General features: G+C 37.7%; 1 protein-coding gene across 1 annotated transcript in view; it reads left to right on the top strand.

The window, feature by feature from the left end:
* Positions 1–16,131, top strand: part of Ankhd1 (ankyrin repeat and KH domain containing 1) — a 98,306-nt gene that overhangs the window by 6,372 nt on the left and 75,803 nt on the right. The window contains exons 2-4 of the mRNA NM_175375.3: positions 8,045–8,195; positions 11,644–11,800; positions 14,094–14,241. Coding sequence (NP_780584.2) covers positions 8,045–8,195; positions 11,644–11,800; positions 14,094–14,241 — 456 coding nt within the window. The remainder of the gene's footprint in view (positions 1–8,044; positions 8,196–11,643; positions 11,801–14,093; positions 14,242–16,131) is intronic.

Below are 16,131 nucleotides of genomic sequence, written 5' to 3' on the forward strand. Positions count from 1 at the left end.
TCTCCACTAGATGCCAGTGGGAACTACTTAACTGAGGTAGACTCAGGTTCTTCAGACATTCTTATGATGCCTCATGAGAACAAAGTCGTTCTTGCTTGACAACCACTGGTTTAGACAACCACTCTTGTCAGGGATGGCAATTTTGTCATGAATACTCTGTATTCAAACTTTAGGTAAACAAGGTGACTCACTGCTTTTAATAGCATCCCAGGGCTTACACATAACATGAGAGAAATAGAATGAAGGTACTAAAAAGTTTAATGTAAAACTAGTCAGAAGTGTTTTAAGTTTTCTAAAGTAAGTTTATCAGATAAAAGAACTTTCATGTAAAGTATTTTGAAAAGGTTTACCTAGTTTTCATGAAAGTAAAAATACAAAAGTTGTTATGGGAACTAAAACAGAAAGGGTTTTATTATATAAATATCAGTGATAAAATAGGAAATATGACTTTGTAGTCTGATGTGTAAACTTTGGAGACATTGGAAATGTTAAACAAAGAAAAGGGTATGTGCTAGTATTGTAACTATTAAATACTTCGTATCAATCTTGGACAGCATCATTCTGTAGAGCAGTAAGACAGCATTTAAATTAACGCATTGATTGTAATTATATGAGTTATGAGTTTAGAGCAATACAGAATTGGTTAGTGTGAGTGTTATTATGAAACTTGAAGAATGAGAGTTTTTGTTTTTAGGGGCTTTTGTTAGTGTTAAAAGCATCTTTAAACATTTAACATGTAGTTCATAAATTTAATAAAGGAAAAGTAATGAACTTTTTTCATTTTTTAATGTTCCTTTAAAAAATGTGTGTGGGTGTGTGGAGGGAAGAAGGGAGGGAGAGGTGTGGGCATGGAAGTGCATGACCCATTGCCTGAATGTGAAGGTCAGAGGGTGACTTTTGGAAGTTGATTGTCTCCTTCCACTTGAGGATCTGGAGATCCAATGCAGGTTGTTAGGTTTTTGTGACACTGCTTTTATCTGCAGAGCCATCTTTGTTGTGTCCCTCACCCAGTGTCATACAGCCCAGGTTGGCCTAGAACTCAGGATCTTTGTGCTTTTTTGTTTTTGTTTTTCTTTTTTGAGACAGGGTTTCTCTGTGTAGTCCTGGCTGTCCTGGAACTCACTTTGTAGACCAGGCTGACCTCGAACTCTTTGTGCTTTTAATTACTAAGTGCTGGGACTACAGGTGTCTATCCATTTCCCCTCCCCCCAGTTCCTTTCTTCCTTTCTCTTGTGTGTGTGCTTTGAGGTGGGATCTTATATAGCCCAAGCTGGCCCCAAACTGGCTGTGTAGCCTAGGATAATCTTGAAATAATCACCCACTCTCTAGTCTTGGAGAAAGCGCAGGGTTTTGCTTTGTAGTCCATGCTGGCTTTGTGTGCTCTCTCTGGCCCCCTTCACCCCAGTCTCCTCCCTCCTGCCTGCCCCCTCCCCCCACCCCCCATGTCCTGGAACTCCATATATAACCCAGGTCCTTGGCAAACTCAGAGATCCTCCTGCTTTCCCCAGTGCTGGGATTAAAGTCAGCATACCTGACTTTGAACTTTTGATCTTCCTCCTTCAGCCTTTGGAATAGAATTAAAGGGATGTGCCACCATGCTCACCTTTTGGTAATTGTGAATAATGCTGCTGTGAACATAGGTGGACAAATATCTCTTAGATCTTGTGTTCCATTCTAATTATATGTCTGTGTAGAGCAGTGTGTGGAGTCTGTGTGTGAGTGCTTAATAGCAGTGGAAGCCAAAGGCATCATCAAATTCTGATGGAGCTGGAGTTAGAGGTGGGTGATGGGCATGGGACTCTAGTCCTCTATAAGAGTAGTTAGTATATGTGCTTAACCTCTAAGTCATCGCTCTAGTCCTACTTACTGTTCCCTCATTCTTTACAGAAGAAATGGTTTAGTGAGTAGAACGTCTTCATGAATTTATCTTTCTCAGTAAAATTTCATAGTTTCAGGCTGGGAATGTAGCTCAGTTGGTAGAGTGTTTGCTTAGTACAACAGGAATATCTGGGTTCTCTCCCAGCACAGCATAAAACCAAGCTTGGTGGTGTAAGACTATGGGAGGTAGAGGCAGGAGGATCAGAAGTTGAAGGTTGTCTGTCCTCAGTGTATATTGAGTTAAGAGTTAGAAAACAGCCTGGGCTACAATGGAGCCTATCTCAAAAGAAAGAAACAAAAATGAAATAATTCTAAAGGTCCTTACATATGTGTCAGAATAAAGGGAAGCTACCTTGGGGTCTCCGGGTTAGCCTGACCTATACATTAAGTAATCAAAGGATAGCTGGAGAGACCTGAGATAGATCATCACCATCCACATAAAAAGTAAAAGTCAGAAGTGGCTCTCTCTCTCTCTCTGTGTGTGTGTGTGTGTGTGTGTGTGTGTGTGTGTGTAATTCTACCCTGGGGAGGCCAAGACAGATAATTGCCTGGAGCTTGCTGGCTGCTAGCTAGTCAGCCTAGCCTAGCCTAACCTAACCTAATTACCTATTCCTGAGCCTCAGTGAGAAACCTTGTCTCATAAAGCAAGGTTTGTGATGCCTGAGCAGGAAGGGCATCCAAGATTGTCCTCCGACCTCCACCTCATTCCCCCCTTCATAGCAGCAGAAGCTATAGCATATTTGATAGAGTGCTAACCTAGTGTGTATGGATCCCTGGGTTTGTCTACACATAAACTCGACTTGGTGGTATGCACCTGTAATCTTGGCACACACATGGGGTAGAGGTAGAAGGATCAGAAATTCAAGGTTGTTCTTAGCTTACACAAGACCCTGTCTCAAGCTAAAACAAAACTAGAATTGGTTATTGTAGCTTAATGATAGAGTACTTTCCTATCCTGTGAAAGGCCCAATGGTCTATCCCCAGCACTTGCAAAAAGAAAATAGGAAAGGTCGTTCAGAGGTTTTAGTCCTTAGTAACTTATTTAAGAATTCTGATTGAATGCTTGCCATCAAACCTGATGACCTGAGATCAATCCCTGGAACCTGTATAGTGAAAAGAGAGAACTGATTCTCACAATTTGTCTTCTGACCTTTGTATGCATACTGTAGAACACACACACATACAAAATAGCAAATAAATAAATAAATAAATTTTTAAAAAATGAATTCTGGTTGGTTGATCATCCATTCATTTATCCATCCATGCTGAGGATTGAAACCCAGGGTTTTGGATATCCCAGGAGAGTGCACTGTGGCTGAGCCATATTATATCCCTGGTCATTTTTTTAAAAGATATTATCTCATATTGTAGTGTAATCCAAGCTGCCTATCACTCACGACGTGTAGCCCAGGCTGCCCTGGAATTTATAGCAATCCTAATTCAGTTTTCCAAGTGTTGGAATTATAGGCATGAGCAATGATGCCTGGCTTTCCAGCTTTTTAACTTTTTCTTTGTGATGCTAAGGATTCTGGCTCTCTTTACTTTTTATTTTTTGAGACAGGGTCTCAGTAAATTGAACTCAGTTCTAGCAGGCTTTGAAGTTCTTGCTTCAACCTCCTATGTAGCTGGAATTACAGGATTATATCACCAGACCTAGCCTGATGGTATTTTGGAATATATTTACTTAGAATCTACTATTTGTTAAGCTGTATGCTAGGCTTTAGATGATGGGGAGAAAATGTTTCCTGCACTTAAAGATGTCAGTAGTATTTTTTTTTCAGTAATATGAACATTTCACGGAATGAGAAAATTTTACATGTCCTTTTAAACTCCTTTCAATATTAATGGATTATATTGCATGTCCCAGGCATGCTGCAGTTGAATTACCTCACATATTTAATTTTGTTATGGTTCTGTGACAATCCAAGATACCAAATTCGATGCATAAACTCTTGGTGTGCATTAATTGGGTGATCTTTATATAAAGGTAGTGTTTGAGTCTTTACTTGAGGTCATGGATAAGATGTGGACTTACAAGGGCAATAATTTAAAATAAAAGCATACCTATTCAACCATCATGGATTCCTGTGTCTTGTGTTCATGTTTTAGCAGAATCCCAACTTCTTTATCTTTTTTTTTAATGTTTATTTATTTAATGTATGCAAGTACACTGTAGCTGTCTTCAGACACACCAGAAGAGGGCATCAGATCCCATTACAGATGGTTATGAGCCACCATGTGGTTACTGGGAATTGAACTCAGGACCTCTGGAAGAGCAGTCAGTGCTCTTAACCACTGAGCCATCTCTCCAGCCCCTTCTTTATTTTATAAACTCTAATATATTTATTTACTACTTATTTAGTGTGTGCAGACAGTTGCATGCCATGGCATGTGTGTGGCAGTCAGAGGACAACTTTGGGGAGTGAGCTCTCACTTTCTACCTTGTCATGACAGGATCTCTTGTTTCTGCTGCTGCAGAGTGGTTGTCCAATGAGCTCCTGGGTAATTCTTCTATCTCTGCCTTCTGTCTCATGTCTGGAGTTTCACTTGGGTTCAGAATTGCAGACTTGCACGGCCAAGGGCAGCTAAGCCCTTTTGTCTGCTGAGCCACTCCCTGGCCTAATAATGTCTTATATACTCTACCAGCATGTTCTACTTCTAGGCCTTTGCCATTTTCAGGTCCTCTGATAAGAACATTCTCCTTTAAGACATTCATGTGGCTTCCTTCTTTTTCTCTTTAAATAATTTTTATCTGGGGGGACAGGGTCTTGCTGGGTACCCCTGGCCCGCCCATTGATTACTGTTTGATGTAGCATTGACTTGACTACTTTTTTTTTTTTTTTTTTTTTTTTACACTAAACTACACCAGCAGCCTGATACCTTTTTTCTTTAATCTTATTTAAGTTTTTTTCTGTGTAGATCTTGACTGGCCTGGTACTCCCTATATAACCCAGGCTAGTCTCACACTTTGTGCTGGGGTTACAGGCATGTGCTACCATTCCCAGGTTCTTTTAATAGACCTTTCAACTATCTGTTGCTTCTTTTCTGTAAATATCTCAAGCTCTCCAATTCTAAAACTGAAAGTGTGGTGCTGGACACTAAACCCATGGCTTTGGGCATGATCTTAGGCAAGTACTTTAGCACCGATTGACTTGTCATCTTTGTAAGTTAGCATTGCCCTAAAACTAGCAACTCTACTCAGACACCTCTTAGCTTACTCTGTTGCTATTTCTCATCATAGACATCTAACTCATTTCTTTTTCTGTGTTCTTCTGCTGTAAATGAAACTATCTTTCACCTATGCTATTGCAGTCTTGTCTGCCTCTAATCTCTACCCTGCCGTCAGAGTAAATTCTCTTTCACCAAAGTGTTATTCATTTCAGCTGGCTGTGGTGGCTTATGTTTGTTGTCCTGGAACTTTGAAGGCTGAGATAATAGGATTGTTGCTAGCCTGGGCTGTAAAGTAGTCGTTCCTACCACCATCCCCCCTCAAAAAAAAAAAAAAAAAAAAAGAATAAGGTTTGTTTTTTGTTTTGGTTTGGTTTGGTTTTTTTTTTTTTTGGTTTTTCAAGACAGGGTTTCTCTGTATAGCCCTGGCTGTCCTGGAACTCACTTTGTAGACCAGGCTGGTCTCGAACTCAGAAATCCACCTGCCTCTGCCTCCCGAGTGCGGGGATTAAAGTCGTGCGCCACCACGCCTGGCAAGAATAAGTTTTTATAACATACAAGATTATTTAGGATTTTGCTTTTGTTATTTTTACATCCTAATTCTCACTGACCTCCTCCATTTGCTTTTTATATTTTAGCCATAACAAATTGCTGTAGTTCTGAACATCAAGCTGTTGTATGTCCTGGTTATATGCTTTCACTGCTGTGGCTTCTAGAATCATATTACTAACTAATATGTTGAGTGCTCATTGTCCACTGAAGTAAAAGGCTTGTTTATATATTCTAAAAATAAATCTTGTAAGTATCATATAAGGAAAAGTATATGATCCCTAATATGCATATGATGTTTAATATGCACAGTTATATTCAGTTAACAATAGAGCTAGGTTTTCTTTCTTTTTTTTTTTTTTTCTTCATTTTGGAGGCAGGATTTCTATATCACACCATAGGCTAGCCTTGGACTTGATATCTCCTTCCTTAGCTTCAGACTAGGATTATAGATGTGTATTCCCATATCCAGCAAGATCAGGATTTGAAATCAGACCTTTGAGTTTTAAGACTTGTTTATGTCCTTGTCCTTTTAGCAGGAGGGAGGTGGTGGGTCTCTGCAAAGCCCTGTCTGTCTTAGAACTAGAATCCAGGCTGGCCTTGAATTCAAGAGATATGCCTGCTTTTGCCTCCTGATGCCGAGATTAAAGGCATATGCCACCTTGCCTAGCTGCATAGGCAAGCATTTGATCTTAGCCAGCAGACTGAAGAGTGAAAAGCCTATGTTTATAGCTACTTTTTGTTTGTTTATTGAGATGGATTCTTGCTATGTTGCCCAGGCTAGTCTCCAGCCTGTGGCCTCATTGATTATTCTATGTCAGCTTCCCAAGTAGCTGAAACTGCAGGAATGCACCATGCCATAACCTTTTTTTTTCTCTTTGAGACTAGGTTGTGTTGTATAGCTGGTTAACCTCAAACCTTCATGATCTTCTTATATCAATCTATATCTGTGTGTGTGTCTTTCTCTGTTTCTGGTTTTTTGGTTTTTTTTTTTTTTTTTTTTTTTTTTTTCTCTCTCTGCCTTGATTTATTTTTTTCCAAGACAGGTTTCTGTATGTAGCTCTGGTTGTCCTGGAACTTGCTCTGTAGACCAGGATCTCTAACTCAGAGATCAGCCAGCCTCTGCCTCCCAAGTGCTGGGACTAAAGGTCTATGCCACCACTGCCTGGCTTAATTGAGAGTTTAGATTCAATTTGTTTTTACACTTTTATGAGATGGGAAGCAGAACAATAGATAGAAAAAATAAAATAGACCTAAATCTTAATATTAATTGATGGCTTAATGGCTAAGGTTATGTTATTGTTCTTGCAGAGTACCTGAGCTAGATGCCCAGTCATCTATGTCAGATAGCTCAAAACCACCCTATGGTTCTAGTTCTAGGGATCTGATGGTTTCTTTTTTTTTCTGGCTTCTGAGGGCACCTGTGTGCATGTTAACACACACACTCATAGGCACATACAAATAATTAAAAATAAAAATAAATCTTAATAAATTCCAAGAAAGCTGTGTACTTTAACTTTTAAAAATTCTATTAGAATTAACTTGATTTAAAATTGAAGGGTTCTGTATATTTTTTTAATTTTTGTTCTATCATTTATTAGTTATACTTGTCAGGTATGATGTATTGTTGGGCATGCACCACCACACCCAGCAGTGGGTTAAAACTGACTTTTTTTTTAAAATAAGAGTCAGAATAAATTATTTTGAAGAGAGGAGAATTATAATGGCCTAACAGTGCTGTTACCTATTTTTCAATATTGGAGATTGAGTCTAGAGTTTTACACATGCTAGGCAAGTGTTCTAATATAACACACACACCCAGCTTCTCCCCTTAAACTTATTTATCTATGTATTTATTTATATGTGTTTTTCTCTGTGTGCGCACATATAGGTGTCAGTGTAGAGGTCTTAGGATAACTTGTAGAATTCACTTCTCGCCTACAATGTGGGTTCCCATAATCAAACTCAGATTGTCAGGCCTAGCAGCAAGTACTTTTATTCTCAGCCACCTGCTGGCCCACCTAGCCCTTTTTCATTTTATTTAAGACAAGGGATGTACTAAGTTGCCTTGTACTTCTTGAGCAGCTAGGATTGCAAGTCTGCACTAGAAGGCCTAGATGTATGCACTTTGCTGTCTAGGTCTGTGTGCAACTTTCTAAAAGGTTATGTGCATATACTTCATTAAAATATATGAATATAGATTTTTATGCTCTGTGCTAGGAATCTAAAGATACAGTGCTCTACAAGAAACTTACTTAATGTGTCTGTTATCCCTGTCATCATGCTTGAAGATTAACAAAATACTCCCTTCAAAGTTCTATTCTTATAATTCATGTTTATATAATTATCTGGTTATATTTAAATTTCAAATAATACTGACTTAGATTATAGTTATTATAATCATATTGCCATTAGCTTCATCATTATTCCATCTTTAATTCATAAACAGGTAGAATCATTTATTTTGGACCAAGAAGATTTGGATAACCCAGTCCTTAAAACATCAGAGATATTCTTATCAAGTACAGCAGAAGGAGCAGATTTGCGCACAGTGGATCCAGAGACCCAAGCGAGACTGGAAGCATTGCTAGAAGCAGCAGGTACTCTGTTGATTTTCTATTTAAAAGCAGATCTCATCAGAAGTGATAGCACATGCCTTTAATTCTAGCAGAGGCAGAGGCTGGTCCTACAGAGGTCCAGCTGGTCTACATGAAGAGACCCTGTCTCACAACAATGACAATAGAAAGTATAGATCTAAGATGTCATACAAGATTATCTCAGAAATGTTTAACATCCCAAATTTACAATCCCTATGATTTTTTAAATTTTTATTTCCTAAAAAAGTTCACATTCTATATTTTAAAAATTCTTGGTTGAATACAATGAATAATTTTTTGACCCAAATTTTTTTTAAAAGATTTATTTTATTTGTATGAGTACACTGTAGCTGTGTTCAGACACACCAGAAAAGGGCATCAGATCCACATTACTGATGGTTGTGAGCCACCATGTGGTTGCTGGGAATGGAACTCAGTCAGTGCTTTTTTTTTGTTAAAGATTTATTTACTTATTATATGTAAGTACACAGTAGCTGTCTTCAGACACCCTAGAAGAGGGCATCAGATCTCATTACGGATGGTTGTAAGCCATCATGTGGTTGCTGGGATTTGAACTCATGACCTTCAGAAGAGTAGTCAGTGCTTTTAACTGCTGAGCCATCTCTCCAGCCCTGACTCAAAAAATTTTTAAAAGTAAAGATAACTAGTTATCAAGGAAACTGTCTGGGGCATAAAAACATAGCAGTTAATAGTAGTTTATCAAATTTTTACTGTATTTGAACTGATTCAGGGAACTCTAATGTTGTTTACTCCCTTTAATGGATTCTTACCTTAATTATAAATATCTATTTTTATTTTAAATGAGCATGAACTTGAAACATAGCAAGGTGTGCCAAACTACTGGTTTTGAAGTCTCATTAAAAAAAAATTCTTTGATGGGCCAAATGTGGTACTTCACACCTATAATACTACAGGTTGAGGCATTGTTATCTTGAGAGCCTGGGCTACATAGTGATTTCCAAGCCAGCTGGAGCTAGAGTAGTATAAGACTGTCTCAAAAACTGATTCAGGGGCTGGAGAGATGGCTCAGCAATTAAGAGCATTGGCTGTTCTTCTAGAGGACCTGGGTTCAATGACCAGCATTCACATGGTGTCTCACAGACATACATAAACTATACCTGTACACACAAAAAAAGCTGATCTAAATATATGATAAACATACTTTCTCACTGGGTGTTGTATACGTGTATAAGGGAAGGTGAGGCAAACAGAACAGGAGTTACAAGTTGTAGAGGATTTTAAAAAAGAAACAACCACAAGTACACTCTACTCATTATTTACTGTACAAAGTTTCCATTGCACTATAATTAAAGTATTTCTCTTCTCTAAAATCTAGAAATCTAGAGCAGGGTGTGGTAGCACAAGCCTATGAGTCTATCACCTGGGAATCTGAGTCCAGAGGATTGCCTTAAATTCAGATCAGTTTAGCCTCCATAGCAAGATTTTGTCTCACAAAAAAAAAAAAAAACAAAACGAAAGAAGGAAGTTTAGCCAATTGTTGTGGTACATGCTTAAATTCTGTCACTCAGGAAGCCAAGGCAGCAAGATTACTGCAAATCTGTAGCCACCTTGGCCCATAAAGTGAAAATTTGTCATTTCCTTTTGTTCTTGAGTATGTGCTTCCAGCACCTGGGAGGCTAGGAGGCTAAGGTGAAAGGATCAGGAGTTTAAGGCTAGCCTATCTCAAAAAAAAAAAAAAAAAAAAGAGAGAAAACGAAATTAATAAAGATAAATTTATTACTTATTTAAATTTATTTAATTTTTAAAAAAGATTTATTTATTATATGTAAGTACACTGTAGCTGTCTTCAGACACACCAGAAGAGGGAGTCAGATCTCGTTAGGGATGGTTGTGAGCCACCATGTGGTTGCTGGGATTTGAACTCAGGACCTTCGGAAGAGCAGTCGGCGCTCTTAACCACTGAGCCATCTCCTCAGCCCCCAACTTATTTAATTTTTATTATGTTTTTTTTTTTAAATTTGTGGAAATGCATGTGTATGGGTGCTTGTGCCACATCATGAGCTTGAAAGTCAAAGGATAACTTTCATGAGTTAGTTTTCTCCTATTGCCTTGTGTGACACTAAAGTTGAACTCAGGTCATCAGACTTGGCAGTGTTGTTACTTGATGCTGTCTCATTTCCATATGTATATATTAGTTCTTTGATACTTACTGTTTTTGTTTTGTTTTTAAAGATTTATTTATTTATTTTATGTGTATGAGTATTCTATCTGCATGTACACCTGTGTGCCAGAGAGGGCATCAGATCCCATTGTAGATGATTGTGAGCCACCATGTGGCCACTGGGAATTGAACTCAGGACTTCTGGAAGAGCAGCCAGTGCTCTTAACCTCTAAGGTATCTCTCCAGCCCCTTCTTCATGTATCTTATTTTTAAAATGGTACCTAAAGAGAAAAAAAAAAGAAAAAGAAAAAAAGAAAAAAAAAAAAAAAAACAAGGTGTTGGATAGATGTCTCCATGGTTAGCAGTACTTGCTGTACAAGCATGAGGACATTAGATTGGATCCCACAACCATGTAAAATGTCACGTGTGGCAAGTTTGTGACCCAGTGCAGACCTGGGGTTTGCTGGCTCTCAGTCTAGCTCCTGGTTTAATGAGAGATTTGAGTTTAGAAGGACTAAGGTAGACTTTGACAAAGACATGTGATGTCCTGTGTACTACACAAAGCATGTGCACCTACATACACATGTGCATATACTGCAAAACGTTTACTATATTCTCATTATACATACATGAACATACATGCAAAATAATAATGAATGTTGAAAACCAAAACCTCAAACTATACTGTTAGAGATTCAGAAAGATCATTGATAGCCTTTTAATGTATGTCGTTATTAATGGAAAATTTATATTTCACCTATTAATGACAAAAAAGATAGAAAAAGAAAATTACAGAGCTTGTTTATAAAATTACATAAATTCATTGGGTGTTGGATATTTTGCTTTTTATTTTGAGTCTGATAGACTCAATTTAAAAACATTACTACAGAAGATATTAAGTGGATATTTGAATTAAAGGAGGAAAAATACTGCATTTTTAGTATACAGTCTTTTCATTGCTAATCAATATAGAATGGGCAAGGGTCCTGTGCTAGAGATTTTGTTGATATGGCAGTTCTTTTCGTGAAATAATATTCATTTGGCACAATGAGGGGCATATTAAATCAAATTCAGAATTAGGTATAGGGAAAAATGTGTATGTTATAAAGATGGAAGTTCTAAAACATCAGTGGTTATGCTATGGCTTTGATATTAGTGGTAGAACTAAAAACATCAAATTTACTCATCTTCTGTCAGTTTCATATATGGGGACTATGTTGTTTCTTGGGCATATATAATGGTGTTTAAAACATAATTTCAATCTTCATCTTTTTGCTTTTTTTCCCCTGTACTACCTCATTGACTAAGGAATTGGCAAATTGTCAACTGCTGATGGTAAAGCTTTTGCAGATCCTGAAGTACTCCGGAGACTGACATCCTCAGTTAGCTGTGCCCTGGATGAAGCCGCTGCTGCACTGACACGGATGAGAGCAGAGAACACACACAGTACAGGACAAGTGGATACGTATGTGTTCAATAGTTCGCTAGTATTAAATGTTTTCTTGAAAACCATACACCAAATGGTTATTTGAAAGGATGTTAAAGTGGATATATGAATCTATATATACTATACAAATACAAATATATATACTCTTTGTTGTTGTTTTGGTTTTGGGCTTTTGAGACCGTCTACATAGCCCTGGCTGTCCTGGAACTCACCATAGACCAGGATAGCCTCAAATTCAGAGCTCTGTTTGCCTCTGCTGGAATTATACTTGTATGCTCACTACATGTGCCCCCCTCCCAGCTCTTCCCAAAATACTGCATTGACCAGGAAATGTTTGTTTTGTTTTTTGAGACAGGGCCTCACTATGTAGTTTATTAGGGTCTCACCTGGCTAGTCTGGAATGCTTTACATATTCTAGAACATCCCAAATAGACCAGGCTAGACTCAAATTCACAGAGATCTACCTGTCTCTCCCTCCTGAGTGGTGGGATTAAAGATGTGTGGCACCATATTGGGTACTAGTTTTATTTTTCAGACAGGATCTCACTCTGTAGCCTAGGCAGCCCTTGAGTTCTCGGGAGTCCTGCCTCAGCTTCCTTGAGTGCTGCTGATAAGTGTGAGTCATCATGCCTGACTTTGTATTCATTTTCTAGTAAACATTTTTTGCAGTGTTTGTATTACAGTATATAAGAAATTTAAACTGAATAAGACCTAATTTCTATTTCAAAATAAGCTACATAGTCTGAAGGTTACAGTTAAGTCTAACCTGACTACTTAAGTAGTGATAAGTGGAATGGATTATGTACTCAATAATCTAGTTGCTGGTTATTTAAATATTGCCTGTAGAATATGAGTTTGACATCAGAGCTTGTTTGAAGTGAATAGTCTCAGGCTATGTGTGGTGGCATATGTTTCTAATACTTAGTATTCTTGAGGTAGTAGAGGCCAGAGGATTGGCAGTTTGAGGCTAGCCATGGCTACATAATAAATTTGAACTCAACCTGAACTGTATGAGAGAGCCTTTTGCAAAAGAACTTTAAGTTAAAAAAGAAAGAAGGTTGTACTGTAACCCAGATGTATTGATTCAGATCTGCATTTTAATAATAGACAATATGTATAGACTCATGGATTTAAGTTAGGCATGCTGATGTACCTGAAATGGGATGATTGATATGAGTTCAAGGCCATCCTAGGCTTTGTAGTAAGTCTGAAGACTGCCTAGACTTTAGTATAAGACTCCATCTTAAAAGAAAGGAAAAAGAATTAATTAATGGATTCAGTTATTTTGTAGTGATTGGGGTTTTATGTTTGTTGCTTTTTAGATTGCTTTTTATTTATTTATTTATCTTTTAAACCAAGATAAAACTTTTGTCAGGCTCATGTTCAAAACTATCTTTGTGTGTGTGTGTGTGTGTGTGTGTGTGTGTGTGTGTGTATAAATCAGAATGGTAGTATCCTTTAAAAGCTTGTCCACCTAATGCTTCAAAAGATAATTTTTTTTACAAGGGCAAAATTTTTTCTCTGCAAAAAATCAGTTAATTCAACTCATTCAGGAGGCAGAGGGGAAAAATCTCTTGAGTTCAAAGTCAACCTGATCTACATAACAAGTTCTAGGCCAGCCAGAGATATACAGTGAGACCCTATCTCAAAGAAGCACAGGCTGGTTAGACTCACTGTGGGTGGCATTTATATAGTCTGTTACAGCAGTGTCTGTTAACACAAATAGGAGACCCAAAAATGTGATGTCACCTTTTCAGTTGTAAGAACTCTGGATTCATTTGTAGATTATGATCACTGTGAGTTAATACTTTGAGAAAAGCCAAACTTCAACTCAGACCAGAAAACAGCAACAGAGAACAGGGTAGTCCCTTTGTACTGCATCAGTTTTATTTTTAATGATTTTTAACACTTAAAGCTGAAAAACTGTGCATACTGTTTAAAAAATAAAAATAGGGCAGAAGAGATGGTTCAGCAGTTAGGACCACTTGCTACTCTTATAGAGGACCCAGGTTTGGTTCCCAGAACTTACATGGCAGCTAACAATTGTCTGTAACTGCTAAAAATATATCAATAGTAATAATAATAATAATAATAATAATGACGTTAGCTATTTTCAAATTCATAATCTTGCCTCGTTAAATTAAAGTTTATATATAATTACAGTTGCTACAGGATGCTTGGCATGTAAAATATTTATGCCAATTTATCTTAATGAATTTTTAATATGTATCTTAACTATTTAATGTAATTTCATATCATAGGATCATGAATCTTCTTTCATCAGTTAATTTCATGTACTTTTTAATTTTAGTCGCAGTCTGGCAGAAGCTTGTTCAGATGGAGATGTGAATGCTGTTCGTAAATTACTAGATGAAGGCAGAAGTGTAAATGAACATACAGAAGAAGGAGAAAGCCTGCTGTGTTTGGCTTGTTCAGCAGGATATTATGAACTAGCACAAGTAAGCAGAAATAATCTTTATTAATTTTAGTAGTGCGGGGATCATCAAATTCAGGGCCTTGTGTATGTGAGGTAAGTGTTTTCCCTCTGAGCTACATCCTTAGCCCCAAAATAATCTTTAGTTTTTAAAATTATAGAGGGGCTTGAATGTTTTATTTACTTTTATTATTTGTAGAAGAAACTATAATTGGAAGCCAGAGACCCTCCCTTCCTTTAGAAACATACACAATTCATTTTTTGTGTGTATGTAACTAGTTTATTTTTATAGCATGTAGTCAAAGCTAATCATATTAAATAAAAATCATTTAATATTTTAAGCTTTTAAAAAATTTTTATGTACATATATTGTGTATGTTTGAATATGTGTGTGAGTGCATATATAGGCCAGAAGTAGATGTTGGGTGTGTCTTCCTTAACCACTCTCTACTTTATTTATTGACATAAGGGTCTCTTACCTTGGTGAATCTGATTTCACCAATTTGCTACTCTAACTAGCCAGCTTGCCCTGGAGATATATATCTGCCTCTCAAGTGCTGGCTACTCCAGCTCTCAGGTTTTCATGGTAAACCCTATCCATTGAGCCACATTCTTAGTTCTAAACAATGTCTCTTAAAAATAGTATATAAGCAGCCGCACGCCTTTAATCCCAGCACTTGGGAGGCAGAGGCAGGCGGATTTCTGAGTTTGAGGCCAGCCTGGTCTACAAAGTGAGTTCCAGGACAGCCAGGGCTACACAGAGAAACCCTGACTCAAAAAACCCAAAAATAAAAAATAGTATATAAGCTGGGCAGTGGTGGCACATGCCTTTAATCCCAACACTTGGGAGGCAGAGGCAGGCAGATCTCTCTGTGTTCAAGGCCAGCCTGGTCTACAGAGTGAGTTCTAGGACAGCCAGAGCCACACAGAGAAACCCAATAAAGAGAGACATCCAATAAAAAGAAAAGAAATGTATGTAACTGGGACTTCAGAGATGGCTTTAGTTAGTTGTTAAGAGCAGTGGCAGCTCTTTAAGAGAACAGTTTTGATTCCCAGCACCTACATGGCAACTCACAATCATCTGTAACTCCATTTCCAGAGGCTCTGATGCCTTATGGCTCCTGCAGGCACCAGACATAAAAGCAGGCAAAGCTCCCATACACACAAAATCATTTTAAGGAGAAAAGTAGAATAGGTCAAGTGAGGACTTGAGTTTCAGTTTGATTACTGGGGCCCATGTAGTGAAAGGGGAGAGATCCAGCTCTCACACGTTGTCCTCTGACTCCCGTATGTGTGCTGTGATCCTTGCATGCCCTCTCTCACACACAGAGTTAATAACATGTAATTAAAAAAAAAAAGTATCCAGCACATAACTAAGGTGGTGGTGTCCAACTATTATTCTAGTACTTAGAAGACTGGGGCAAGTAAACAACAAGTTCAATAAAAGTATAAGGTAAAATAGAAGTTTATTTTTCTTCCATTCAGATGCTTCGTTCGAGTTTTAATGTTTTTCCTTCTATATGGAACAATATTGGAAACCATTTTTATTGTTCTCTTGCTAGATAATCTCAAACATGGCACAAATTCTTTCACAAGAGCAGACATATGTAATAGGATGGCTAATGAGAGCTTTATTTAAAGATTAATATGTGGAGTTGAAGAGATGGCTCCGTGGTTAAGAGCACTGACTGCTCTTCCTGAGGTCCTGAGTTCAATTCCCAGCAATCACCTGGTGACTCACAGCCATCTGTAATGGGATCTGATGCCCTGTGTTCTGGTGTGTCTGAAGACAGCTACAGCGTACTCATATAAATAAAATAGATAAATAATTAAAAAAAGAAAGAAAGAAAGAAAGAAAGAAAGAAAGAAAGAAAGAAAGAAAGAAAGAAAGAAAAGATTAATACATAATAGCTAG

The sequence above is a fragment of the Mus musculus genome, chromosome 18 (genome assembly GCF_000001635.26).
Source record: "Mus musculus strain C57BL/6J chromosome 18, GRCm38.p6 C57BL/6J".
NCBI classification, from domain to species: Eukaryota; Metazoa; Chordata; class Mammalia; order Rodentia; family Muridae; genus Mus; species Mus musculus.